The sequence below is a fragment of the Cavia porcellus genome, unplaced genomic scaffold (genome assembly GCF_034190915.1).
Source record: "Cavia porcellus strain 051 isolate PalLab524CR breed Dunkin Hartley unplaced genomic scaffold, mCavPor4.1 scaffold_6, whole genome shotgun sequence".
NCBI classification, from domain to species: domain Eukaryota; kingdom Metazoa; phylum Chordata; class Mammalia; order Rodentia; family Caviidae; genus Cavia; species Cavia porcellus.
In genome coordinates, this window is record NW_026947489.1 from 83,843,055 (window position 1) to 83,869,398 (window position 26,344).

General features: G+C 50.0%; 1 protein-coding gene and 2 pseudogenes across 1 annotated transcript; all 3 read right to left on the reverse strand.

Annotated features, from left to right (window-relative positions):
- Positions 1-9,711: 9,711 nt before the first annotated feature.
- Positions 9,712-10,110, reverse strand: LOC100728318 (KH homology domain-containing protein 1-like). Its single transcript, XM_063249758.1, has one exon. The coding sequence runs from the start codon at positions 10,108-10,110 to the stop codon at positions 9,712-9,714; it is 399 nt and encodes a 132-aa protein (XP_063105828.1).
- A 246-nt stretch (positions 10,111-10,356) lies between these two features.
- LOC100728601 (F-box/LRR-repeat protein 20-like) lies at positions 10,357-11,680 on the reverse strand (annotated as a pseudogene).
- Positions 11,681-22,657: 10,977 nt separating this feature from the next.
- On the reverse strand, positions 22,658-23,765 carry LOC100728876 (cyclin-dependent kinase 9-like; annotated as a pseudogene).
- Between the last annotated feature and the right edge of the window lie 2,579 nt (positions 23,766-26,344).

Consider the following 26,344-nt stretch of genomic DNA (forward strand, 5'->3'; position numbering starts at 1 on the left):
TTGAGTGCTTCCCTGCATTGATTTCTCTTTCTTTCCTCTTCTTCTTCTTTTTTTTTTTTTCTTTTTGAGACAGGATTTTACTATGCAGGTCAGGCCAGCCTTAAATTCACTTGTAGTCCAGGCTGGCCTCCAACTTGCAGTGATCCTCCTGCCTCAGCCTCCTTAGTGCTGAGACACTGATTTTGTGCTGACTGACCCTAAGGGTGCCATGGCAACCTGGGTTTATAGCCAGTTGAGAAATGTGGATGACCAGCGTCTGAAGCGAGAGCAGACTTACTGAGGGATTGTGTCCCTTTGCCTGTAGCGCTGATGTGACTGGGGTGATCAGTCTCACCTCTTCCTGGCAGGACAACAGCCGGTGCCAGAACAGGGATGGCGGGGCCCCGAGTGACCACCCTGTCAGAACAAAGCGTGCTGTTCTTATTTTGTCTGTGTTTGTCCTGGCTCAGCTCTGCTTCTTCCTGCAGTTTCTTCTTCCTCTGTCCCCGGTGTAGACTGGCCCCTCATACTGCTCCTGTCCCAGTGCAGCCTCTTCTAAGGAGTCCAGGGCTGGACGTGTGATGCACAGCTGCAATCTTAGCACTCAGGAAGCTGAAGCAGGAGAATTCTTGTGAGTTCGAGGCCAGCCTGGGCTACGTAATTGAGTTTAAGACTGTGCTGAGAGCTTCACAGTGAGACCTTGTCTCAAAAAAAGAAAAAGAAAACAGAGCTGGCTCCAGTGTCCCTTCAGTGACAACTCCCAGGTGACATCCTCCTAACTCGGGTCTCACCTGGAACCACAGGCTACTTTGAAGCATTCTGATGTGTTTATCTAGCTCAGTCTCTACTCAGGTCTTTGCTTTGTCTCCATTAGAGTTCCATGAGGACCAGATGAAGTTTTACAGGTAAAAGTGTCTAAAACACTTGGCCTGGGGGCACACACTTGCAATCCCAGCTCTCAGGAGGCTGAGGCAGGAGGGTCACTGTGAGCTTGAGGTAAGCCTAGGTCACATAGTGAGACCCTGTCTCAAAAAAAACATTAAATGAAAAAATTAAAAAATGAAAAAGCCCAGGGATATAATTCAATGCTAAATTGCTTGCCTAGCATGTGTAAGATCCCATGTACAATTCATGTACCACACAAAAAAAGAATATTAATGTGATTATTTTCTCATCTTCTTTGTCTACTCACACCAACACCCACATCTCCATTTTGAGGGCTATTTAGCAGCAGTTTCCAAACAGCTACAGAGACTTTTTTTTGAGATGGGTTCTGTGTAAGCCCAGGCTGGACTCAAACCACACACACACACAGATGTTAATCTTCCTGTCTCCATTTCACCTATCTGTATTTCTTTCCTCCTGCTTCATACTGAATTTGTATCTTATATAATAAATGTCTGGAACCTTGTGGGGAAGTGAGTCCAGGGGCGGCTGATCTCTAGAAACTCTCAGAGGAGGACGCCTGCCTGTCCCTGTTGGCTGTCCCTGTTGGCTGTCCCTGTCAGCTTAAAGCTCAAGGACAGCAAGCCGGGCTCATGTGGGCTGGGACGTGAAGTTATCTCTGGCTCACAGAGCTGCAGGAAGTGGGAGGTGGGAGGAGGGGATGCAGGCAGGCTGGAGAAGGGCCAGGGTTCACACACCAGGGGCAGGGAGGGCCTGCTTGGTGTCAGGAGCCCCCAAGGACAGGAACTCTGGACTGAGTCCAGAGGGGCGAGCCTCTATGGCCCTCAAAGTGGAGACGTGGGTGTGGGGAGACAGAGAAAGCAGGAAAACAATCACATGCATGATGTTCTGATTTTTTTTCCTTTGGGACCAAGGATTGTATTCAAGGTCTTGGGTGTGCTAGGAAGCATTTTACCACTGGACTACATCTCTGGACCTCTTTGTTAGTTTGTTTCTTTGTCTCTCTTTCTCTTTTTCTTTATTTTGTTTGCTTGAGACTGGGTCTTGCTACATAGTCCAGACTGACATCGAATTCACAGTGATCCTCTTGCCTCAGCCTCCTGAGCACTGGGATTACAGGTGTGTGCTACCACACCTCACCAGAAACGACAGTCGGTCAAAGTTATCCACGGTTGTTATGTACATGGTACCAACTCCCTGCCACGAATCTAATCATTATGTACTTCAAACACATACTCATAAAAATTAAATAAGGAAAAAAGTTACCCTGGTTATCCATATCTATGAACCCATATCCATATCCCCAGTTTTATGACCAGCCTTTCTGGGAAATCAAGACTTAGTTTGTCCCATTCTCATATCCTAGTTCATTACCCAGCCAGAAAACTAACAGAGTCAGGTTGGTAGGGACCCTAATTCCCTCAAGACAGGACTAGACAAGGGGGGATCTGAAACAAGGACTAGAGACTGGGCCTGCAGTTGCCCAGTGGGTTTCTAAAATCGGGCTGAAGCTTGGCATCTCTGCCTTTAAGCATTTTGTTAAAAATCTCATTTATTAAAATTTTATGTCAGCAGGGTACACTGGTGCACATGTGTCATACAAGCACTATGGGAGGCTGAGGCAGGAAGATTGCAAATTAGAGCCAGTCTGGACAACTATATGATTTTCCAAGACTCTGTCTCAAAGTAAAATATTTTTTAAAAAAATGCTGGGGAAGGGCAGGGAATAGTGGTAAATGACTGTGCTTCCAGTACTTGGGAGACTGAGACAGAAAGATCATCAGTAGTTTGAGGCCAGAGAGGGCTACCTAGTAAGTTCAAGGGTAGCCTGAACTACATAGTAAAGCTGTGTCTCAAAAGAAATAACTAAATAAATAAAAGATTGCTGATACAGGCTGTCTTGAAGCCTGGGTTCAGTCCCTAGGGCTACAAAACCAAAAACCACTATGGGTCAGATCCCTGCTCAGCTCTGCTTGAAGGGAGCTTCTGTCCTCCCAGATCTCTTAGCCCTGAAATGCCCAACCCGTCTCGTTCAGTATCATTTCAGTATTTCTGTGTACCATTGCAGGAGGAGTCCTGCAACAGAGAGAGCAGCAGAGTAAAAGTGTCCTTGTGTAACCCAGACTGGCTTCTAGGTCTCCTGGATGCTCCTGCCACAGGCTTCCAAGTGCTGGGACTGCAGGCTCTGGCTGCCACACCCAGCTACTGCCTTGCCATCTGGACCCTCCTTCTGGAAACAGCATTGCAGGAGAGGAGGAAGAGGCAGAGGCAGCTCCATGAGGCACAGGGTGGAAGCCGGGTAGAAGAGGGCCAAGACTGGAGGCTGAGCAGCTGAGGTGGGGGGCTCCCCCTAGCTCAGCATCGGCCCCTGGATTGCTGGTTGCCTGTGCGCATGTGTACGCATGCGCAGGTGCAAGGCGCTGCTGCTTGCTCTTAGTATCTGAGTCCTGCTTTGCCAAGATGTGCCTGGAAGGAGCCGGGCGTGATGGCACACACTGCTACTCGCCATGCTCTGTGAGGCTGAAGCAGGAGGATCCCCAAGTCACGCCTAGGCTGGGCAACTTAGCAAATGAGGAAGAATTGGCCTCGAAATACAGCTTTTCATTCTGTCTGTTTGTCTGTTTGCCCACCCATCAGTCTGTTTGAGACACAGTTGTGCTTTACACATCAGGCTCAGCCTGAAGGTCCTCTGTAGCCGAGGCTGCAGTGCAGTTCAGGAATCGTGTCCCCTCGGTGTGTTGGGATTAAAGGCGTGTAGCTGAGGTTGCAGCGCAGTTCAGTAATCCTGTCCCCTCAGTGTGTTGGGATTAAAGGCGTGAGCCAGCACGCCCAACAGTGCCAACCATTCAAAAGGAGGTGAAGCAGTGGTGTGGTGCCCAGTGAGCAGAAGGCTGAGGCAGGAGGATCTAGAGCTGTGAGCCCTTTGGCGCGGTTCTAGGTGCTAGAGAGGACAAAACAGAGTGACCAAGCCACTAGTAGTCAGAGGTGAGCCCTCAAATTGACAAAGGAATCCTAAGGAACAAGGGAGGTGAAAAGTGAGAGAAATGTATTGAGAGAGAGACAGACAGACAGAGACAAGAGAGATCGAGCTCTTGAGAAAAGAGAGGGAACCTAAGAGTGGGTCGCCCAAGAGCCCCCTGGTCCAAGGACATTTCCTAGTGCAAAACAGAGGTGAGTAGAGGTGTCGAGTTGGGTGCCAGGTGGGTCCACTCTGGGCTCAGGGAAATGACAGGGAGCGGCGCTGGGGGAGGAGGGATGGGAAGGGGAGGCAGATCCCCAGGGAGAGAAGCAGCAGCCAGAGTTGGGTGCCTTGTTGTCTGGTCCCTCAAGTGTCCTGAGGGCTGAGCCTGTCTGACCGGCCGCCCTCCCTCCTCGGGCTCTCTGTCTCCCCAGCTAAACCATGGCGAGCAGCGCTGGCCTGGGCGAAGGTGGACGCGCCTGGTGGACACGGCCCGAGCACTTCCGCAAGCCGCTGGTCTTCTACGTGGACGTGGAGCTGGAGGAGCTCGTGTTTGGCTCAAGGGATGCGCACGGGGAGGGCCAGCTTCGGCGCCTGGAGGAGCACAGCCACACGCTGATCCAGCTGGAGGCCTGGGCCATGCCAGAGGGCCACACCCGCGTGAGCGTGGTGGGGCCGGCGGGGGCGCGGCGCTGGCTGCTGGAGTTGGTGCGCAGCCTGGGCAGCGGGGAGCCGGGGGCCCGAACCCGCGGCCTTGCCACGCTGCAGCTGGTGCGCAGCCGCCCGCTCCACCCAGGCGACCTGACTGCTGCAGCCTGGGAGCAGCCCCTGCACGCCCACCTGGCCCTGCCCATCGTCCTCAGGGTGCCCTGCAGCCTGAGGCTGCCTGCGCTCTTCTCCCTCCTGTGGATCAGCCGCTCTGCCTTCTGGGGCTCCTTGCGCCTGTGAGCAGGGCCCGACTGCCCTGGGGTCCACTGGGCGCCCCGCAAGACACAGGCACCCAGTGGGAGCTGGCCATGCGGCATGGGCCCAGATCCTCCGCCTCACACCTGTGGGCCCGACTGTGCTAAGAGACGTCTGCCCGCAGGAGAACCTCCTGCTGCCCGCCATGACCCCAGCTACTGACTGTGGCCTGGGAGCCCTGAGGTGCAGCCTGAGCCCTAAAGCAAGCTGGAGGCCTGCCTGAGGGCCCAGGGGACCTGGTCCCCACACTGAGCAAGTGTTTACTGCAGTGGGGTGGAGCGGTGAAGATGCTTGAGGGGTTCTCTGTGTGTACCAAGACCTGCCAGTGAGGGTCCTCACCGTGTGTTGGCATTGCAGATTATGTAACCTGCAAGTTAGAACCAGGAAATGGAATAACACTGTATTGGGGATGTCCAGCTGTGCCTGGGCTCTGCCCTCAATCTGCAGTACTGGGAGACAATTCAAGAAATAAATGGTCTAATTCTCTCCCACCTTCATCTCCGCACTTTTGTGTCTATCTGTATTTATCTTTCTACCTTTCTTCCTTGTTTTCTATTGGAGACAGAGTCTCCTTTGCATTTCAGGCTGGCCTTGCAGTCACCCCGGAACCCAGGCTGCTCTCCCACTTCTCACAACCCTCCTACCTCGGCCTCCACACTGCTGCCTTTACAGGCCAGCACCACCGTCCCCGCCATGTCCGCCTCTTTCTTCCTTTGCACACCGACAATTAGTCCGGCTGGCCTGGACATTGTGGCCATTCTCTGGTCTCAGCCTCCCAGCGTGCGGGGAGTAGAGGCCAGCTCTGAAACTGCTGGCTGCTCACCTTTTCCCCTATAGAGCCCCAGCTGCTGGCCACCTGCTTGCTCTGCTTCCAGGAGCATGAGGGTTCCGTCCCACGCCCAGCAATGCTCAGTCCTCCCCCAGGGGGCTGAGTTGGGAAGCCCCTTCTTTGAGCACACCCAGAGCCAAGAAAGGGAAAGATTGGAAGGCTGGCAGGGAGAGCTCTTACTGGCTTCAATTCACCAGCTTCCCCTGGCCTCCAGCTCCCAGCAGCCCTTGGGTCTCAGCATCCAAGTGCTGGGGTGACATCCATCAGACACACCTTGCCCTGCTTGAGTGGGAGGAAAAATCATGATTGGAGTTGGGCATGCTGATCCAACCATGGAAACCCATCTCTCAGAGGCTGAGGCAGGAGGAATTCTCAGGTCGGCATGGACTCCATACTGACTTCCAGGCCGACCTGAACTGCATAGCCAGAGCCTCTCTCAAAGAAAGAGCACCATTTGCACGCGCGGGGGGGGGGGGGGGGGATGGGATGGGTAGGCGTGGGGATAGCCACTGCTCTGGGTGTCCTGCCCTCCTCCAGCTTGTCTGCATCTCCTTCAATCTCCCTGCACGCATAGGAAACGTCCTCTATGAGTCTCTGGTTGCCTCAGTACCTCCCAGGATTACCATTTCTTGCCTAGATTTCTCACCACACAGTACAGGGGGAGATGCAGACTTCTCCCCCCATCCCCCATGGAATCTGTTGGTGCCCTTCCTGAAAGAAAAGCCATTTCAGGGCACATCAGTGAGAGGCATAGGCAAAATCAGAAAGTAGGTAAAAAGCCAGGCAGAGTGGTCCTTGCCTGTGATCTCAGCATCCCGAGAGGCTGAGTCAAGAGAATCACTGAGTTCCTGGCCAGCCTGCACTACATAGTGAGACTCTGTCTCAAAACACAAAAGAAAATCCAATAACCACATGGAGGAGCTGGGGTCTGCTTGGTGCCTGTCAGTTCTGGTCACCCAGGTACAGAGGAATTTTACGGTCTGTGGGCCGATTTGGTTTCCAGGAGGGGACAATCTTGCTTGGAGATGCATTCTTGGTCCTGATTCTTGCTGGATGTGTGTGTGTGGGGGTGGGCGTCCTCACACTTGTGGGGTAAGCTGCTCAAGGGCTGGCCTAGGAGCCTTTGCTATTGCTAGAATCCAAGGGTGTTGAAGGCAAAGACTTAGGATTGGAGGCATGGGCCCAAGGGAGCGGGAATGGGAAGTTGTGAAAGCTGATGGTCAGCTGTCCCTGCAGACCCTGAAAATGATGCCAGTTCCTTTTGGGTCTTGAAAGGGATCGAGACGGGCTGGGCATTTTAGGGCTAAGAGATCTGGGAGGACAGACGCTCCCTTCAAGCAGAGCTGAGCAGGGATCTGACCCATAGTGGTTTTTGGTTTTGTAGTCCTAGGGACTGAACCCAGGCTTATCTTTTTTCTTTATTTTTTCATCCTCTTTCTGGCCTTCCCCCCAGGAACATCTAGAGTTGCAGCTGGTTGCAACAGGTAACCAAAGAGGTCCGCACAGCTGGTCTTCTCAGCCAATGCGCCAGATGCAACAGCAAGCAGAAGTACTGACATGACACCCATGAGTTATAGGCTGATTCATTTAACTTCAGATGGGCATAGACAGGGAGTCAGTTGTCTCTTTAAATGTCAGGTCCCAAAGGCTAAGGGAGGCAAGTGTTTATGGGATTGTAAGCAAGAAGTAGAGTACTTGACTGTCTTTGATTTTTACAATGTGCATCACAGTGACGACCCGGGCATCACAGTGACCAGCTGTTTCTAGGAGACAGTGGTAACAAGAACTGGAACAGAAACTTCTACCTGAGCAGCTAACAGACTGGCTGGGGGGTGTTTTCTGCTACACTCAGATCTCATCCACTGATGACTGCCCTGAACACCAGCTAAACCAGCTCACACATCGATCACACTCGTCATTTTCCCCGTGTGGGGAGTGAAGCCAGGGCTGTCACACCAGACCCCACACCCTCAGCTTTTTTTACTTTTAATTTTGATAGGGGTTCCTGCTAAGTCATTAAGGGACCAGGTTGGGCTTGAATTTTCCATCTTCCTATCATAGGCTGGGTGTGAGAGTACCCAAGGCTGAAACAAGCACCTTAGCCCACCCCTTTCCAAATAAATACGGATTGTTATAGAGGAAAAAGAATTTTCAGGATGCGTCCCCAGAAAAAGAGACAGAGAAGGACTCATTAGAGGGGGATCCCGGGCACACACAAGAGTAGGGTGTGGGTGTTCAAGGCAGCAGGCAGGCTACCGTTGGGAACTGGGAATCCTTTATGGGTTTCGAGAGGTGGAAACCTATGGAAAACCAGTGATCTAGAGTCTGTCTCACTCTCAGTCGTGGAGGGTGAGAGAGGGTGGCCTGACCTGGGTGAGGGATCCCTAGGGCAAATGCCAAAAGCACAGTCCCTTCCTCAGCGGAAGAGGCCCGGGGAAGAGTTAAAGGGAGCTGGCAGACCCGTTGTGTGCTGAAAGGGAGTTGCCCAGGTTTGCTGTCTGGGGAGAAGGCAGTCTTTCTTGAAAACAAGTTTTGAACTGCTTTCCCTCTGGTCTCATCTCCACCTCTCCTTTTATTTCCTGTCCTGCCTCTCCTGCCTCAGCCTCCCAGTGTGCCAGTAAGCCCAATGCACACTACACTCCTGCCCAGCTTCATTTGCTTTACAGACCTCTCCCCCAGTGAGTCCTTAGATGCCCACCGTGTGTGCTCCCTGCAGAACACAGGCCCCAGGTGGGGCTGTGGACCCTGAATGCCAACCCCACAAGGCTCAGAGTTGTTCCTCAAGGACCATTTGCTGAAGGTTGGAGTCAACAGTGGTGTTTCCCAAGCAGAGGCAGGCAGACTCCCAGCAGGGCCCACAGAGGCTGGGGAGTGGGGTGCGGTGGGAGGGAGCAGCTGGTCCAGAAACAGCAGGTGGCAGTGGCCTTGCTGGGGGGAGCCACCTGCATGGCTCCACTTTTACGTGGGTCAAGGGGGCAAAAGTAGCAGCGGGGGAAGGAAGGGAACACCCCTAGAAAGGGGAGAACCAAAGTACAGAGGAGGTTGGGTGTGGAGTGCAGGCCTGCAATCCCAGCCCTAAGAAGCAGAGGCCGGAAGATCACAATTTCCAGGTCAGCGTAAGTACATGGTAATACCCTGTCTCAAAAGAAAGAGCCAGTGACGTGGTGACGCTGACCTGTACTCCCAGCACTCTGGAGGGTTTTGACAAGTCTGAGGCCAGTCTGGTTTACACAGTGAGTTCAGCACCAATTTTAATTATAGAGAAAGACCCTCTCTCAAAAAACAAACAACAAAAAAGATATGTGCAAGAGTGAAGAGAGCACCGGGCGTGGTGGTGCACGCCTATAATCCCAGTACTCAGGAGGGTGAGGCAGGAAGATCATTGAATTTGAGGCCAGCCTGGGCTGCATAGCAAGACCCTATCTCAAAAAGACAAAAAGAGTGAAGAGAGGATTGTGGCATTTATTTAATTCACTCCTAATACTGGAGATTGAATACAGAGCCTTGATGAGAACCAACATACCCAATAGTTTATTACATTTTTTTTGTTTATAAATTCCATATTGGGCTGGGGATGGAGAGGTCGAGTTAAATTCCCAGTACGAAAGAAAATGAATTCTATGTTCAATAATCAGTGAAGCCAACACATGATGATTACCCTCATTGGAGAACGGGAACATGTACTTAACACCCTAACCATGTTCAGCACCCAAATGTGTCCCGCACTGAACAGGTCCGGTGCTCAAGCTGGCCTCCATCTCACTTTAGAGATCGGGCCACAACTCACAGCTTCCAGACCTCAGTCAATAGCTGGTGTCCTCGGTGGTGGTGTTGCAGGGAGCAGGCGGTTCCCCCTGCGGACAGTCTCCCCACACACGTGGGCCCGCAGCTGCAAGAGGGAGGATCCTGGTCCACTCCGTCCCTGGCTCCCACTCTATGCCTCTCACTGGGCGCCCACTAGGACTTGGGGGAGTCGGGCCCTGGGCCCAGATGGACACGAAGCTCCCCCAGCAGGCACAGCAGCAAATCCATAAGACCAGGAGAACTGGAGGCAGCTGCAGGGCGATCACTGTGCTCAGGCTGCCCGGGCCAGGTCCCCTGGTGGTGGCTCCCCGCGTCCTGCCGCATCCAGATCTGCCAAGCTCAGCGGGCGGCTGCGCACACGCTGCAGCATCAGGAGGCCCCGGGCCAGGCTGCCTGGCTCCCGGCTGCCCAGGCTGCGCACCAGCTCCTGCAGCCAGCGCTGCGCCCCCAGGGGCCCCACCACGGTCACGCGGGTGTGGCCATCCGCCGTGGCCCAGGCCTCCAACTGGATCAGCGTGTGGCTGTGCTCCTCCAGGCGCCGAAGGTCGCTGTCCCTGCCGCCAAACAGGCGCTCCTCCAGCTCTGCGTCCATGTAGAAGACCAGCGGTCTGCGGAAGTGCTCGGGCTGGGTCCACCAGGCGGGTCCATGGCCTCCAGCAATTCCCTCCATGATTTCTGGGACTGGAAGAAATGTTCTGCAGCTCTGGAGCCTCCTGCCTCAGCCTTCTGCTCCTTGGCCCACACCCCCACTGACGCGACTCCTTTTTAAAGGTTGGCACTGCAGGGTGTGGTGGCTCACGCCTTTAATCCCATCACTCTGGAGACTGAGGGGACAGGATTACTGAGTTGCAGGGCAGCCCGAGCCACAGAGGAGATTCAGGGCTGACCTGAACTACAAAGCAAAACACTTCTCAGAGAAACAGACCGATAGACAGATACACATTTTGAGGGGATTCTCCCCATGTTGCCAGATTGCCTGTCCTACTTGTAAACTTTCATCTTCCTGCTTCAGCCTCCCACCAGTGTGACTGGATGATGCAGCATCCGCAGAAGTGCCTTCTGCTGCCCTGGACTGACTGGGGTGGAGTGACAGGTGCGAAGCAGATGTGGACTTTAATGTTGGCTGAGTAAGTCCTGAGTCTCTGGACCCCTGCAGGAGTGATCTGCAAACTGTGGCGGAGCTTACCTGGCTCCGGGCTGTGGCAGCTCTCTGGTTGCTCCAGAAACGTGTCTGTGGTGATCGGGCAGGGGTCCAGCTCACTCATCTCCTGCTGAGTGGCTCCCCAGGTGGCGGATGCTGTAGTCTGTGGTGAGCTCACAGTGGGACAGGCTCAATATCCGAAGTCCAGGACACTATGTGGACAGCTGGAGTAATGTGCCACCATTTATCTGAGTGCAAGTTCATGGCAATTCCCTGCAAACTGATGAGTGAAACCCAAACTTGTCACCTGAGCACATCTTGCAACTTCTAATATTCTAAGCCCAGTGCAGTCCTGATCTAGGGCATTCAGGGTGGCATCTGTGACACTGAGTACTCAGAGGCACAGAGGCATTGCAGCTACTGGGACCCTCGGCATGTAGCAGTGAGATCCTCATATAAACAAGTCTGCAAGTTCAGAACCACCACTCAGGACGAGGTGCATCTATGTACTGAGAGCTTCATCTTCTAGCCATGTGCCGCCTTTTAGGAATATGGCCTTGAGCTCCTGCAGCCTCTCAGTAGTGCTTGAATGCCACCCTTTGTTCGTTGGTCACCCTAAGAATTGTTTCGTTGCTGGAGCTGTGGACCCCCCTCACTCAGAGATCTGAGAGACATATTTGTTATCTGTGTACAGGAAGCCAAGTCAGATGCTTGAGTTTGGAATGGAATTTACCAAGGCTAGGACAGTTTGCATCTCTTCTGTGCATTCCCATTTAGATTCTGTTCCTCAGGGTCTCTACAGTTTTGCGCAAAGGTCCTTCATTCATCATCTCTTACTCCAAGACACCCATGAAACGTTCCCTTTCATAAAAACTCTCTTCCGCATAGTTTTAAAATATGCTGCACTACCTGGCCCTCAGCAAACCTCTAGACATCAGCTGGGTCAATTTGCTGTCATCCAGAGCAAGGACATTCCAGGCCCTTGAAACCTGAGCACAGTGATACAAGGCAAGGTGATCAAGAAAAGAAAATATCCATAATAGGAGTTCTTTGGGAAGTTTTCTTTAATTGATTTAGCTGCCTTGCTATTTGCAAACATGATCTAATTAAACCCGGAGTGCAGCCGGTGGTCCCTGCTCTGAGCTTTTCCTCCTCTTTCTGGACGACTCTGCATGGGAACAGTGCTGCCGCTGACTCTGCCTCTTCCTCTGTGGACTGCATTAAGGGCACTGCAGGGAGGGCTGGGGGCTGCCATGGGGCAGGTGTCTGCATATACATGGCTCAGTGCGTGGAGGGCGCTCCCAGAGCCCAGCCATCTGTGCCCAAACTGGGACACCCTCCCTGTGGTCCCAGGAATATCTTGTAAAAGTAGAACTCAGATAATGGGCAGCGAGTCACTCAACCCCCAAACCAAATGGAATGGGCCAATCAGAACTGCAGTGAACCCCAAATCCCTATAAGATCTTCTACTGGAGTTGTGTCTCTGTTTTCTCCTACTTCCTGCCTCTGCCTGATGCATCTGCTCACGGGTGTCACTGAGGTATCCTGACATGCTTAGTCTATGATGAGGGTCCAAATGCTTCTCAGGAGCCAGGCATAGTGGCTCATGCGGGAATCCCAGCATCAGAGACTGAGGCTGGAGGACTGCTTCAAGCTCAAGTCCAAGCTGGGGTACACAGTGAGTTCCAGGCCCGCCTGAACTGCACAGTGAGACGCTATCCCCTTAAAAAGAAAAACCAAACCAAACCAAACAATAACAATAACAGTAAAACAGGATTCTAGCCTGAGATGTCTAATCATCAATGCCTCAAAATCTCATTTGGGAGAAATAATCTCTTAAAGCTCTGAGGTGTGACTCCATGTTCCTAAGGAAATTCAGGCCCAGCAAGCAATCAAGTTCTTTCCCAGGGGTGCTGGGTGGGACAGGCTGAGGACAGGCTCTGCAGCTACGCCTATAAGATCATTGCCCCAAAATACAATCATAGAAAAGTTCTTTGAGGCGGGTGTGGTGGCTCATGCCTGTAATCCCAGCACTCGGGAGGCTGAGGCAGGAGGATCTTGCGAGTTCGAGACCAGCCTGGGCTACAAAGTGAGTTCAAGGTCAGCCTGAACTGCAAAGGGAGACCCTGTCTCAAAAAGACAAAAAAAAAAAAAAAAAAAAAAAAAAAAGAAAAAAGAAAAAAAAAGTTCTTTGAGTTACATCTTCATAGCCAAGGAATTCAATATCGACCAAGGACCTTTGGGCAATGAAATTCATGTAGGACTAAGAACATTAACATGGGGCATCACATTAAATTCTAGAAAGGGCATGTAACTTCATGTTAATTTTTAGGAATATTTCTTTTGGCAAATTAATTTTAATTTTATGAGTCTTAAAACAATTTTATGAATCTTAAACACTATGCACTTAACAGGAAAGTCAGATATGAATATAATAAAATATTACATTTTTACTATGCAATATGTATGTAGAATAAACATCAACATTTTCTGTTCCTCACTTTTTTTTGGTACTGGGAATTGAAGTCAGGACATTGTACTTCCCAGGCAGGTCACCTCTCTTCCTGTTCTGTCTACATCAACTGTTTGTTTGCTTAGTAAGTCTAAAAAATAACAACAGACATATATTCCGACGTGAGCTACAATGAGCATACAAATAAAATTCTACCATAAAAGCCATCTTTCCCTCAGTTAACACAGCTATGATAGTTTCACACAGGAGAACAGCGTGTTCCGAACACAACTGCTGCTTGCACTGATAGCTCATGTAGTTTGTTTTCTTTCTTCTTTGGAGGGACATACTTGACATCTTGCTGGTCTTCCTGTCTTTTTCAGAGGTTCTTGTGATGTTTCATGTATGTTTTCACCACTCTGCACCAGAATTTGCTGAGTTCTTTGGGCAGATACATATTGTTTTTCTGTTATAATTGATCATTTATCAGTTGCAGTCCCATTCCTCTAAGAAAATTTCTTCATGATATTTTCTGGGTTTTTTTTTGTAAATTATGAAACTCTCTATGCCTGACATTTTTAAGATTGAGTAAAACCCAATCATTGGGCAATGCTTTGTGTTTCGAGAGACATCATAGTTGCTGCAACATCTACTTTGCCTTTTGTTTAGTTGTAAAATGTGACCATCTCTGACTTACTGTTTGAGTATTCACTAACAATCTTTTTTTCATTTGTCTGTTACTTTGTGACAAGATTTTCCTAGGTAGTCTGGGTTAATCTTGAACTCACTAGGTAGCATTGGCTCACCTTGAACTCCTGGATGCTCCTGTCTTAGCCCTGTGGGTGCTGGGATAACAGGCGTGCACCACCAACAGGCTTTACTATCAGTATTATCATCATGGTGAAATGTTGAAGGCATAAATATTATTTTGTGGTGGTTTATGCCCATAATCCCAGCATGGGAGACATTGAAGAAGGAGGATCACTGTGAGTTATAGGCCACCCTGGACTTCATGGTGGGTTCAAGGCTGGCCTGAACTGTGTATCAAGTCCTTGTCTCAAGAAAAAAAAGTACGACTTTATTTTACTTTGCTATAATGTGTTCCAGGCTAGCTTGGAACTCACTGTGTAGCACAGGCTGACCTTGCACTCACAGGATCCTCCTGCCTCAGTCTCCTAAGTGCTGTGATTTCAGGGACGCGCCACCACACCCAGCTCACTGTCAGTCTTATCACCATGGTGTAAAATTGACAGTATCCATACTGTGGTATTTTTCACCATACTGGAGTCTTTCTGAAATCCAAAGATTGTACTATACATTTCTCTATTGTGAATTTGAAACCTTTTTCCAGAAATCTCTTTGTTCTTGTGAATAGTTCCTGTGCTGGTCAACTGGTGTATTTTAGCAAATGTCACATCAATGAGTAACTCAGAACCAATTCTCAAATGTGACATTTGGGTTACTTTTTAAAATAGATGCAACAACTTGGTTCACAACGTCACAGTTTATTACTGAATGAATAAAGGCCTGGTACCTGAGTTCTGGGATAAACTTCTAAAGTCAAGCTGTAAAATGCCTTCACATCAGCCAGGGCATATGGTTTTTATTTTTTCTCTCTTTGAGACAGGGTCTCACTGTGCAATTCAGGCTGGCCTTGAGCTCACTTTATGTCCCAAGCTAGTCTCAAACTCCCAATACTCCTGGCTCAGCCTCTCAACTGCTGGGATTACAGGCATTTGCCACCCTGCTGGGTTTAGGGCACATATTTTTATATCACGTTTGGAAGGTTTATTTGGCATACATTGCAGAAACCTTCAACAACCAAGGAATGATGCAAGTTATTTTGCCAACTGTCATGTATTCAGAAGGTGTGTATAAACTGCTTGAAAGTTCAAAACAAAGCTTTCAAAAAATAAGTGAATAGCCAGCCACGGTTGTGCATGCATGTAATTCTAGCACTCATGAGGCTGAGGCAGGAGGATCACAGTAAATTTCAGGCCAGGCTGGGCTACTTGGTGAGTTCAAGGACAGCCTGAATGACATAGTGATACCCTGTCTCAAAAAAAAAAAAAAAATCTAAGTGAGGAAAACAAAAAGCATCCGTATTTGTTTCCCCAGCTGTGCTCTCTGTAGTTTTATACTTCGGTGCTATAAACAGGAGTCCCATCTGTTGGGCTGGGCAGTTTCTGTTTCGCTTCTTGTCTGTTTCTCGTGACTCATGAATGAGGAACAGTATTTCATTCTGGGTTTAGGTGTCCTCAAGGAAGATGTTTTTGAACAAACTCTAACGTGGCAAGGGGGCTGGGGATTTAGCTCAGCGGCATAAGCGCCTGCCTTGCAAGCAGGCAGTCGTGGGTTCGATCCCCCAAAGGAAAAAGACAAAAAAAAAAAAAAAAGTTCTAACAGTGGCAAGTGGGGACATGTGTTTGTCAGCTGTCTGGATGGCAACCAGAGAGTAATCAGCAGCGCTGGGCACCACCACCCACCTGCAGGAACCAGCAGCTTCTAGGAAAAGGAAAGAAGCAAGGAGTGGTAACTCCCTGCCTGAGGCAGGCCAGTGGCTGGAGGCCGGAAATCCACACTAAACCTGGTGGGGGGCTGCACAGCCATGGTAATCCTAGCTCTTGGGAGGCAGAGGCAGGAGAGTTATCCTGAGTTCAAATCTAGCTACAGTGTCAGCACACAAGCCCAGCTTATTTGTCTATTTTCTCTCTTTTCCTGGAACACAATAAGCCTCGGTGGTTCCCTTCCACCTGGAAATGAGTCCTGGCAGTCTCTTTTGGATTGCAAACAGTCCACCCTCTCCTGTGAACAGACCGCTTATCCCATTAGACCACCATTGAAACCATCCAGATGATCTCATGTTACCGGGTTTTGGGGTGCAAAGGTCTCCTTCTGGATGTGATTTCTAGGCTCTTTTGGTCCTGAGCAAAGACTTGGTCAAGACAATCGTAAAGGGCAGCAAAATTGTATTAGAGATAGGAAAAGAAACGGGCTCTGCACAACAAGTTTGGGCCAAAGGAAAAAAGCACACCCTACAGAGTGAAGGTGGGCCACCAGGTAAGAGGGAGCACGCGGCCAAACCTTAGCCTGGACCGTCCTTCCTCTGTCACCCACTCTTCAGGCTGAGGTCAGAATTCCACTCTCTTATAGAGAACCTGCTGGAGTTCTCGCGAGACTTCCATGGTGCAGGTCTTGGGAACTGCTACATGCGCATGTGCTGGGATCTTGTCCCGCCTCCTTTCCTAGATCGCTTTAGCCACGCCCTACTTTCCTGCTTTATTACTAAAGGCCAATACTACAGAGTATTAGATTCCAAGATTACCACTGCCCAAAACACGAAAACATTACCAATTCCAAACTGCAATGCCTCTCCTTTCACTTGGTGTCTACATTTCACTCTTGAGTGCTGCCTACCTCGCTGCCTAGTAAATCCCTTGCTTCTCACTGACAGGTCCCAGTGGGAGTCAGTGAACCTAGAACTACTACAAAAGGGTGGGTTAAAGTTTCAGCATCAGGACCCTCTCAGATTGGGCCCAGTAACAGGTCACATGAACCCGGCAGATTTAAGAAGTAGGGGAAAACAGGTTCTGAGCTCATGGTTCTGTAAACATCAAGAAATTAAATTGAGAACCAAAAGAGGATAGGAGATCTTATCAGAAATAAACAATAGCTCCTAGGGGCCTGGGAGCAGGGCTGAGTGGTGACTCACAAATCAGCAGATCACAGGAATTACTTGGTCTTTTAGTGGCCACCTGGCACAGGGTGCTGTGTGGATTTACAATGGCCAATTACAGCTCAGGCTTCGAACCCAGTTCTTCAACACAGGGTTAAAGGAAACTGGGATTTCACTTATTTATTTACTTTGTGTCTTCTTGAGATAGTCTTGCTATGGTAGTTCAGGTTGGCCTGGAGCTCACTGCATAGCTCAGGCTGGTCTCAAATTACAGTGATCCCCTTGCCTCAGCAGCCCCAAAGGCACCACCACAGAAACTGGGATTTTCAAAAAGAAGGATTAAAAACCCAAAACATTATTTTTGCATTTTAAATGGCTCAGAACTCAGGAGTTTAGCAAGGGCAGGCTGCATCTCTGATTAGTGAGGAGTGGGCTTCATTCCCTGCTACCCCAGGCAGTTCACTCTTTATCCAAAGTCCTAGTTTACTGTAAATTCTTATTTTAATTCTTACCAACAGGGCTGCTCACCCACTCTTTCTCAAGCCCTTGATTTAGTTACTGTAGCTGCCTTACTCATGAGCTTAACCGAGGAAACAATTTTTTACAAAAGGACTCCATTTGAGGAGCTGGGTTACTGGATTTCCTGGGTGGGTGAGAGGCTGGTGACTGGATGATTCTGGGAGGGGCAGGTACCCTGGCACAGGCCTATAATCCTAGGGCTCTGGAGGCTGAGGGGGAGAATCACAAGACAAATTCCCATCTAGACAGGGCAAGCAAGGTTGGTAGGGAGACTTAAAAGTTATTTATTTTGAAACAAAGCTTTGGTTTGTAGTTCATGCTAGACTGGAACTCAGTGTGTAGCCCAGGCTGGCCTGCAACTCAAGGGTCTTCTCCCCTCAGTTTCCAGAGTGCTGGGATTGAAGGCATGAGCCACCACACCCAGCTGTCAATCCTTAAAAAGGAGCTGATGCAGTAGTGCTGGGTGCTAGGACACTTGAAGGCTGAGGCTGAAGGCTCCAGAGCTCTGGGCCATTTCCCCCAGTCCCAGTGATACAGGGGAAAGCAGAAGAACACCCTGCTAGAAGACAGATAGGTGGAGTTTCTAGTTTCAAAAAAACTGAAGACTGAACTCCAAGGAACAACAGAGGTGAAGAGTAGGAACGTTTGATTGAGATCAAACTCCTGAGGACAGGAGGGGACCCGAAAGTGCAGTGCAAAGAGTCCACTTGTCAAAGGAAATTTTATAGAGCAAGATCTAGAGGTGAGTACAGAATCAAGAGGTAGGTACAGTGTGGGGCGAAACTATGGTCAACCAATGAGATCCCAGGTATAGTTTCTTAGGTATTATTGATCCAATGGCAAAGCAGGACACAAGCAAGGGGTTGGGCTATGCATTTCAGTGACTGATGTTTATCTAGACTTCATGGGACCAGGTGATACCAATTTTAGTATTCTCCTCCATTTACTGTTTTTCTTTGGGGAAGACAGGTAGGCCCAGTCTAGCTGCTATTGAACTGCATGTTCTTCCTCAGTCCCTACTGCCTGCAGGATGAAACCTGTCTGACTGCCTACCCAGCTTCTCTCCCCAGCTCAGCTGTCCGTGACCCCGGCAGCCATGGCTAGCAGCGCTGGCTGGCCTGGGCGAAGGTGGACGCGCCTGGTGAACACGGCCCGAGCACTTCTGCAAGCCGTTGGTCTTCTACGTGGACGTGGAGCAGGGACGTGGAGCGCGTGTTCGGCGCAAGGAAGGCTCACAGGGATGGCCAGCTTTGGCGCCTGGAGCAGCACAGCCACAGGCTGATCCAGCTGGAGACCTGGGCCACCGAGGACGGCCACAACCCAGTGAGTGTGGTGGGGCCGGCGGGGGCGCGGCGCTGGCTGCTGGAGTTGGTGCGCAGCCTGGGCAGCGGGGAACCGGGGCCCGAACCCGCGGCCTGACCATACTGCGGGGTGTGTGCAGCCGCCTGCTCCACCCAGGCGACCTGACTGCTAGAGCCTGTGCACAGCCCCTTCACGCCCACCTGGCCCTGCCCATCGTCCTCAGGGTGCCCTGCAGCATGCGGTTGCCAGTGCTCTTCCCCCTCCTGTGGATCAGCCCTTTTGCCTTCTGGGGCTCCTTGCGCCTGTGAGCAGGGCCCACTGCCCTGGGGTCCACTGGGCGCCCCGCGAGACACAGGCACCCAGTGGAAGCCGGACAGACACGCAACCTGCACCACCATCTTCCTTCTCGCAGCTGCTGGCCCAGCTGTGCTTAGAGATGTCTGCCTGCCAGGCAAACACCTGCTTCCTGCCACCAGGGCACCCAGGAACGCCAGCTACTGAGAGGACACCAACTACTGCCCGAGGCCTGGGAGTTATGAGGTGTGGCCTGGGTTCTAGAGAGAGCTGGAGACCAGCCTGTGTGCCTGGGAAACCGTGTCCCACACTGAGCAAGTGTTCAGTGCAGGGTGGCACAGGGTTGAGTGGGGCAGTGAAGATGCTTGAGGGCTTCTGTACCTGTACCGAAGTCCTGCCAGGGGGGGTCGTCATCATGTGTTGGCACCGTTCACTAATCAAAATAAAATTTGTAAAAGGGGAAAAAGGTGTTGGCAATGTAAATCCGTGCCAAGGCGCTGTGTTCAATCTGCTTAGAGGACAACCCTCGGTCCTCCTACTCCTCCCACACACCGATGTCACCGCTTTACCCACTGCAATTGGATATTTCTTTTTCTTTTTTGCTTTTTGAGGCAGAGTCTTGCTATGTAGTTCAGGCTGGCTTTGAACTATGTAGCCCGGTTTGTCTTTAAGCTTGTGTTGATCCCGTCTCAGCCTCCCAAGTGCTGGCATTACAGATGGGAGCCGCCCCACCCATTTGAGGATTGGTTTTGCTGGCAGTTTACAGCTCTTCATCCTCCCAGAGCTATTCCTAAATCACATTTCTCCAGGTGGACGTCTCTGAGGCTTAGCTATTTAATTTGGTGATTTCTCAGATAATGGTGTCTTTAGAATCACCCGGATATTTTAAAATAAAGAGTCTTGGTCTCTGCAAGTTTATGGAATCAACAGATCTTGGGTGGGGTTTGAGAATTCATGCTTCTGGCACGATCTCCTGTGTGACTGCTGCTGGTGGTTAGCAGATCACATTTGGAGACTACATGGACCAGGAGCACATCTTAGGGGACATCAGCAAACAGGTCCTGGGACTTCCATGTGTCAATATGGGCATCCTCTGAGGTCTGCAGCAGGTGAAGAAGAGTCCGGCACCCAGGCTTTCTTCCTGGGGTCCCCTCCTCACAAGGTAATGCCCTGAACCCCTTTGGTGCAAGGAACTTCACTCCTGTTTCCCCTTCCTGGTTTGTGCTTCTGCCTCCCTCCCTCTGTGGGCGTGGCTGTCCCCTAACCTGAAGGTGCACATGTTCTCCAAACTCCAGAGCCCTGCTGTCTCTGCTCCACTTTTCACAGTCTAGAATCCACCCTGCTAAAAATAGCACAGCTGTGGGTTCCTCTTTCTGTGTCTCTCTGTCCTCAGGAACTCACCACCTTTGCACACATCTCCAGGATGCTGCTTTGGTGGCAATGAGCAAGAAAACCCATTTGACCAGAGGAGGAACTGGTTTCATTTCCCATCTGTCTCACTGCAGGGTGGTTTGTAGACTGTGGCTGATTATGCAGCAAATGTATTAATTTTGCCCCTGCATCTGTAAGGTATGCAGGGCTGGCGGGGACAGCTCACTTCTGCCTTTGCTGTGGGGACTCAAGTCTGTGGCTGGAGTTGCTGGGGCCTCTGAGGGGCTGCTTACTCTCCCTGCAGCAGGTGGGCTTTATCTGAGACTCCTCAAGGACGAGTAGCCCAGTGGGACCAGGAGGCAGCTGACATCCCATTAGGATGGCCCTTGGAGGCCCTCTGTGTCACATCAGCTACTTTCTCTTTATTAGAAGCAGGAAACTAGGACCAGCTCATATTCAGAGGCTAATTTAAAGCTGGGGTGGGGTGGGGTGCATGCCTGTAATACCAGAATTTGGGATGCTGAGGCAGGAGCATCGCTATGAGCTTGAGGCTAACCTTGGTTATACAATGAATTCAAGGTCAACCTATATTACATAGAGAGACCTTTTCTCAAAAACCAAAAACAAAGCAAAACAAAACAAAAACCCAAAACTAAAAGTAAAAAGTAATAATTTCAGAATGGACAATTTATCTAAACTGCTTTCAATTTTTTTTTTTTGAGACTAATTCTAACTAATTCTAACTATGTAGACCAGGCTGGCCTCAAACTGCAGTGATTCTCCTGCCTCAGCCTTCCCAGTGCTGGGATTACAGGTGTGTGCTATCATGTCTGGTTAAAATTCTTTATTTATTTGATTTTTTAAATTTTATTTTATTTGTCTTTTTGAGATAGGCTTTCCCTAGCAGTTTAGGCTGGCGTTGAACTCAGTTTGTAAGCCAGGTTGACCTGCAACTCATGGTGATCCTTCTGCCTCAGCCTCCTGAGACATGTGCCACCACAACTGGATTTTATTTGATTTCTTGAGACAGGGTCTTGCTCTTGTTGTACCCCAAAAAGGCCTCCAAGATGAAAAACAGGGCGAGACGATGTCTTTTTTAAAAGAAGCACTTTTATTTTAGCTGGCACCAGCGACACAGTGCTGATGGAATTTGCAAAGCTGTGCAACTGAGTCAGAATTTTGACAGATTTTTATTGCACATTAACCGAGTGCTATGACAGAGCAGGAATTAGGAAGGCTTTTGTTTCCCTTTGCTTGAGGTCAGAGATGTTTTGCAGTTGGTGGTTAGCCCCTCTTTTTTTTCTTAAGTTACAGCCCTTGGTCTGCTAATTCCAGGAATATTTATTTCTCACAAAGCGAACAAAGGTTAGCACAGCATCATTTGTCTCTCACAAAGGGAACCATGGTTGACACAGCAAACAGGTTACTAGGGTGATGACGCATACAGAACAGTATGGTGACATCTCAGTTAATTTATAACTAATTTATAACAATGTGGTCGGTGTTCCAGGTACATGGTTATTAGAGCAGTAATATAGAGCATAACAGCTCCGTGGTCCAAACTGGCCTTGAACTCATGGCGATCCTCTTGCCTCTGTCTCCTAAGTGCTAAAATTACAGGCCTGTGCTATCATGTCCAGTTTTTTAAAAATTATTTTTAAATTTTTATTTATTAAGGCAGGGTGTCACTATGCAGGCCAGTCTAGCCTTGAGTTTACAGTCATCTTCCAGCCTGGTCATTTTGAGGGCTGGGATTACAGCTGTTTGCCACCATGCCTGACTTTACGAAACTAATTTTTTTTTTTTTTTGTCTTTTTCCATTTTATCAATACCAGGAATCGAACTCACGACTGCCTGCTTGCAAGGCAGGCGCTTATGCCTCTGAGCTAAATCCCCAGCCCCTATTTTTTTTTTTTTTTTTACTGAAAAAAAAAAAAAAAAGGAGTCAACTTTTAATAACCGAGCAGACTTCATCCAGGAATGTCTCTGAAAAACTGAGGCAAAAAACATGATAAAATTCTCCTACTGAAGAAACCAAGAGTTCTCACAGGCCCTGGTGCTGCTGGGGTGGAGGCCAGTGGCAAGAGGCTCCCAGGGCTGGCTCGGATTCCCTCTCTTCCCTCACCATCCCAAGGAGGCCTGCAGAGGCGACAGCATCAGTGAGGGACCTGCCCCTCCTCCTGTCCCACAGGCCCCTTAGGAAGTCACCACTTGGGGAACCCCTCCAGCCCCACTTCCCATCCTAAGGTGAATGCAGATCCTCCGGGCAGGGGGAACTGCACCCTGCATCCCCCTGCCATTTGGCCGAGGCGCTGCTGGTCTGCTCTGCTGGCTGCTTCTGGTGCCCAGGCAAGGGGTTAAACAAAACGTGGAAAAGAACAAAACGCACTGCGGCCTCCACAAATCTGGTCCCACAGCAGAAGAGAAAGTAAAAGGGCGCCCCAGGACTGGCGGCCCAGCCATCACAACACGTGCTTGAACTCCTTCTGGTTGGTGGTGGCCAGGATGCCGCTCTGGTTGGTGTTCTGCTGTGTGATCTGGCTGCCCTTCTGGCACGGCGGTGCCAGGTACTCAAACGTGGACGTCAGGTGGGTGGACAGCATGCCCTTGAGTCCGAGGGCACGGGGTCAGACCAGAAGAAGTCGTGGTTGAGGGCGTTGTCGATGTCTATACGCTGTGCGGGATCCAGGACCAGCAGCTTGTCAATGAGGTCCAGCGCGTAGGGGTTGCACACGTAGGCCTTCAGCCTGTCCTCACCATGCACTTCTGGCCCTTGACCAGGTCCAGCTTCTCAAACAGCTCGTACTTGTCCACATTCGGCCACACCTCCGGCGTGATGGAGCCACAGAGCTGGCTGATGAGGGCGAGCTGGTGCTGCTCCGTGTTGCCCAGCATGATGGGACTGCAGGTCCACATCTTGGCCATGATGCACTCTGCACTCCATAGGTCAATGGGGGGACCGTAGTCCTGCTGCCCGAGCAGCAGCTCTGGGGGCCAGTACCAGAACGTCACCACACAGTTGGTGTAGCGGTTGGGCTGGCTGCTTTTGGCCAGGCTGAAGGCCCGGGCCAGCCCGAAGTCTGTCAGCTTCAGGACCCCAGCACAAGTGATGAACACGTTGGCAGCCTTCATGTCCCTGCGCAGAATCTTGTTCCTGTGGATGTAGTAGAGGCCGTTGAGCAGCATCTGCATCACCTTCTTGATCTCAGACAGTGTAAACTTGACTAGGACGTTGCTCAGCAGCCCCACAAGGTCATGCTCGCAGAAGTTGAACACCAAATATATGCTGCCATGGTAGCGGTTATACAGGGAAGCTTTGGTTTGACAAATCTCAGTCAAGTTGACCACATTCTCATGTTTGAGAAGCTGAAGGATCTTGATCTCCCGCAAGGCGGTGATAGGAACCCTTCCTTCTTGTTCTCCATCAGTACCTTCTTCAATGCCACCGGTCTGGCGGTGCTTGGCTTTAAACACCTCCCTGAAGGTTCCTTAGCTGACCTTGGCAAGCTTCTTGTATCTGGTCACCTCATCACAAAAGGGGCATCACAATGAGTCATACTGCTTTGCCATGGCTGCCTCCAAAGCACCACCACCGCCACCTCCAGCTGCAGCAGTAGCCACAGCCGCACTCCCAGAAACTAAATTTTTAAAGAATTAATTATTTTATTTATTTCTTTTGGCAGTCTTTCGTAGTTCAGGCTGGCCCTGAACTCTTTATGTGTCTAGGCTGGCCTTGAACTCAAAGTGATCCTTTTGCCCCAATGCCCTGAGTGCCAGGGTTATAGGTGTGTACTGCCATGCGCAGCTCAGAAACTAAATTCTTAAAATGTCAAGCCAAATAAATGCTTCTTTAACAAAATAACATTTAGTTTTTAAGACAGTTTTGGTAAATATAGTTAAGGCTGGTGTTAGAGTTCACAGTGATCCTTCTGCCTCAGCGTGCTGAGTGCTGGGATTACAGGTATGTGCTTCCACAGCCAGCTTCTTTTTATCTTTTTCAAAAATTTTTGGAGACAGGGTCTTGCTAGATAGTCCAGGTTGGGTTTAAACTCTGGATCACCCTGTCCTGAGTAGCTGGAATTTCAGGTGTCTCCCTACACACGCCTTTGATGGGTAGCTTCTTAACTTAGTGCTTCCTTCATATCTCCTCTTATAGATAAGGAAACAGGCTCAGGGTGTGGGCCTGTGATCCCAGCACACAGGGGAGCAGCGCACAGCTGCGGGGCCCACATGCACTTCCAGCACCTGGCCGTGCAGGGCAGGCCAGCAGGGCAGCTTGGTCACTGGCTTGGCATGCAGATCCAGTGGAAGTGACATGTAGCCTCTGAGGTTCCCTGCTGGAGAGTGGGCAGCGAGTGGCAGCCCCTGCTCACCCCCCCAAGCCTCTGAGCTGCAGGAGACTCATTGAAAAGTGCACTTCCCAGACTGCAAACTCAGAAAAGAACCAATACGGCGCTATTGTTTTATTTATCTCTGGCTTAGTAGAACTTCTCTTTCCATTGGTGCACGTTTGCAGTGTGGGTCTCTGTCCTTGTGTGGTTTGGTTTGCACACAGAAGACCTTGTTACTCCTTTTCGTCCCTACCTCTTTTTTCCCTTTACCTCCCCCATCTTTTCTTCTTCTCTCTCTCATTTAAGAAAGACTTATCTGCCTACTTCCTATTACCCTGCTTTTATTTTGTTCTTTACATTTTGGGATTCTCAGAAAGAGAAATGTGGCTCTTACATATTGAATATGTTCAGCAGGACGTGGTGGTACAGGTCTGTAATCCTAGCACTTGGGAGGCTGAGGCAGAAGATGGTCAAAAATTCGAGGCCAGCCTCTGGGCTAGGTAGTGAGTTCAAGGCCAGCCGTAACCTCATAGTGAGACCTTGTTAAAAAAAAAAAAAAGAAAGAAAGCAAGAAAGAAAGAAAGAAAGAAAGAAAGAAAGAAAGGAAGAAAGAAACCATGCCATGTGATATTTAAGCTCATGTCTGATTTATTTTACTTAACATTATGGCTTTACCTAGGGTAGTCCGTATCAGTAATCCTAGCACTTGTGAGGCTGACACAGGAGGATCCTCAGTAGTCTGAGGCCAGCTTGGACTATATAGAGGTACTCTATCTAAAACAAAAGCAAAAAATTATGGTTCCAAGGTGCATCATTTACCTGCAAATGACCCATGTGTCCTATGTTGGCAGAGTAGTTCTCCTTACCATTCCAGGTTTCTTTATGTAGTCATCTGCTGATGGGCATATGGGCTGCTTCATCAGGTTTAGCTATTATGAATTGTCCTCCTATAAACATGGGTTTGCACAACAAATGCTATTTTCATGCCTACGTTTTCAGGTAGTTTGTGGCACAGCTGTGGGCACTACAGCACACACTGAGTTACACAGCCAAGACCAGAGCTTAGGACCACACACTGTCACTTGTACACCCAGTCCTAGCACCCCCTCCACAATTAACACAATCAATCCTGTCTCCCTGAATGTGCCCAGGCCGGTCCACAGTCCTGTGTCTGAGACCACGCCAACCTGCTAAGCTCAGAGCCCAGCTCCACATGGGCAGTAGTCTCAGGGTTTCTGCTTCTCTGGACCCTGTCAGGATGCCCTGGGATCCTTTGCTGTACAAGGCAGGCAGGGCTGGAAGCAGCTGTGGTGTTTCATGTTTGCCATGCCCAGTGGCTGTCACAGGATGGTGTCTCATGCCCTGAGGGCTCCCCACTCGGGCCACCTCACATCAGGGCACAGGGTCAGCTCCTCAGACCTGGGCCACCCCAGTCGTGCTGCAGACACCAGGCCTCTTTTGCTTTGCAGGTGTGATTTTCAGTGTGTGAGACAAAATCGTGGGACCTGGTACCTCTGGGGTTATGCCTTTTGCTGTCTATAGAAAAATTAAATTTACTAAAAATATTGTTTTCTGGTACTGGGGATCAAACCTAGGAGTCATACATATAGGCAGGTGCTCTGCCACTGACGCTCATCCTCAGCTGCTAATAATCATTGCATTTTACAAAAGGTCCTTCTGACTTTCCTGACTCAGGGTTTGGCCTGGGCTAAGCATGTGTGAGTGAGCTTGACTCCCTATTTCCATTACCCGCAGAGTATGAACAATAAATACTGAACAAATTCATCCACCTAAGGCTCCAAATCTTGAGAGCCCGTG

Coding starts and splice junctions, on each gene's coding strand:
- LOC100728318 (XM_063249758.1), bottom strand. CDS start 10,110: ATGGAGGGAATTGCTGGAGGCCATGGACCCGCCTGGTGGACCCAGCCC.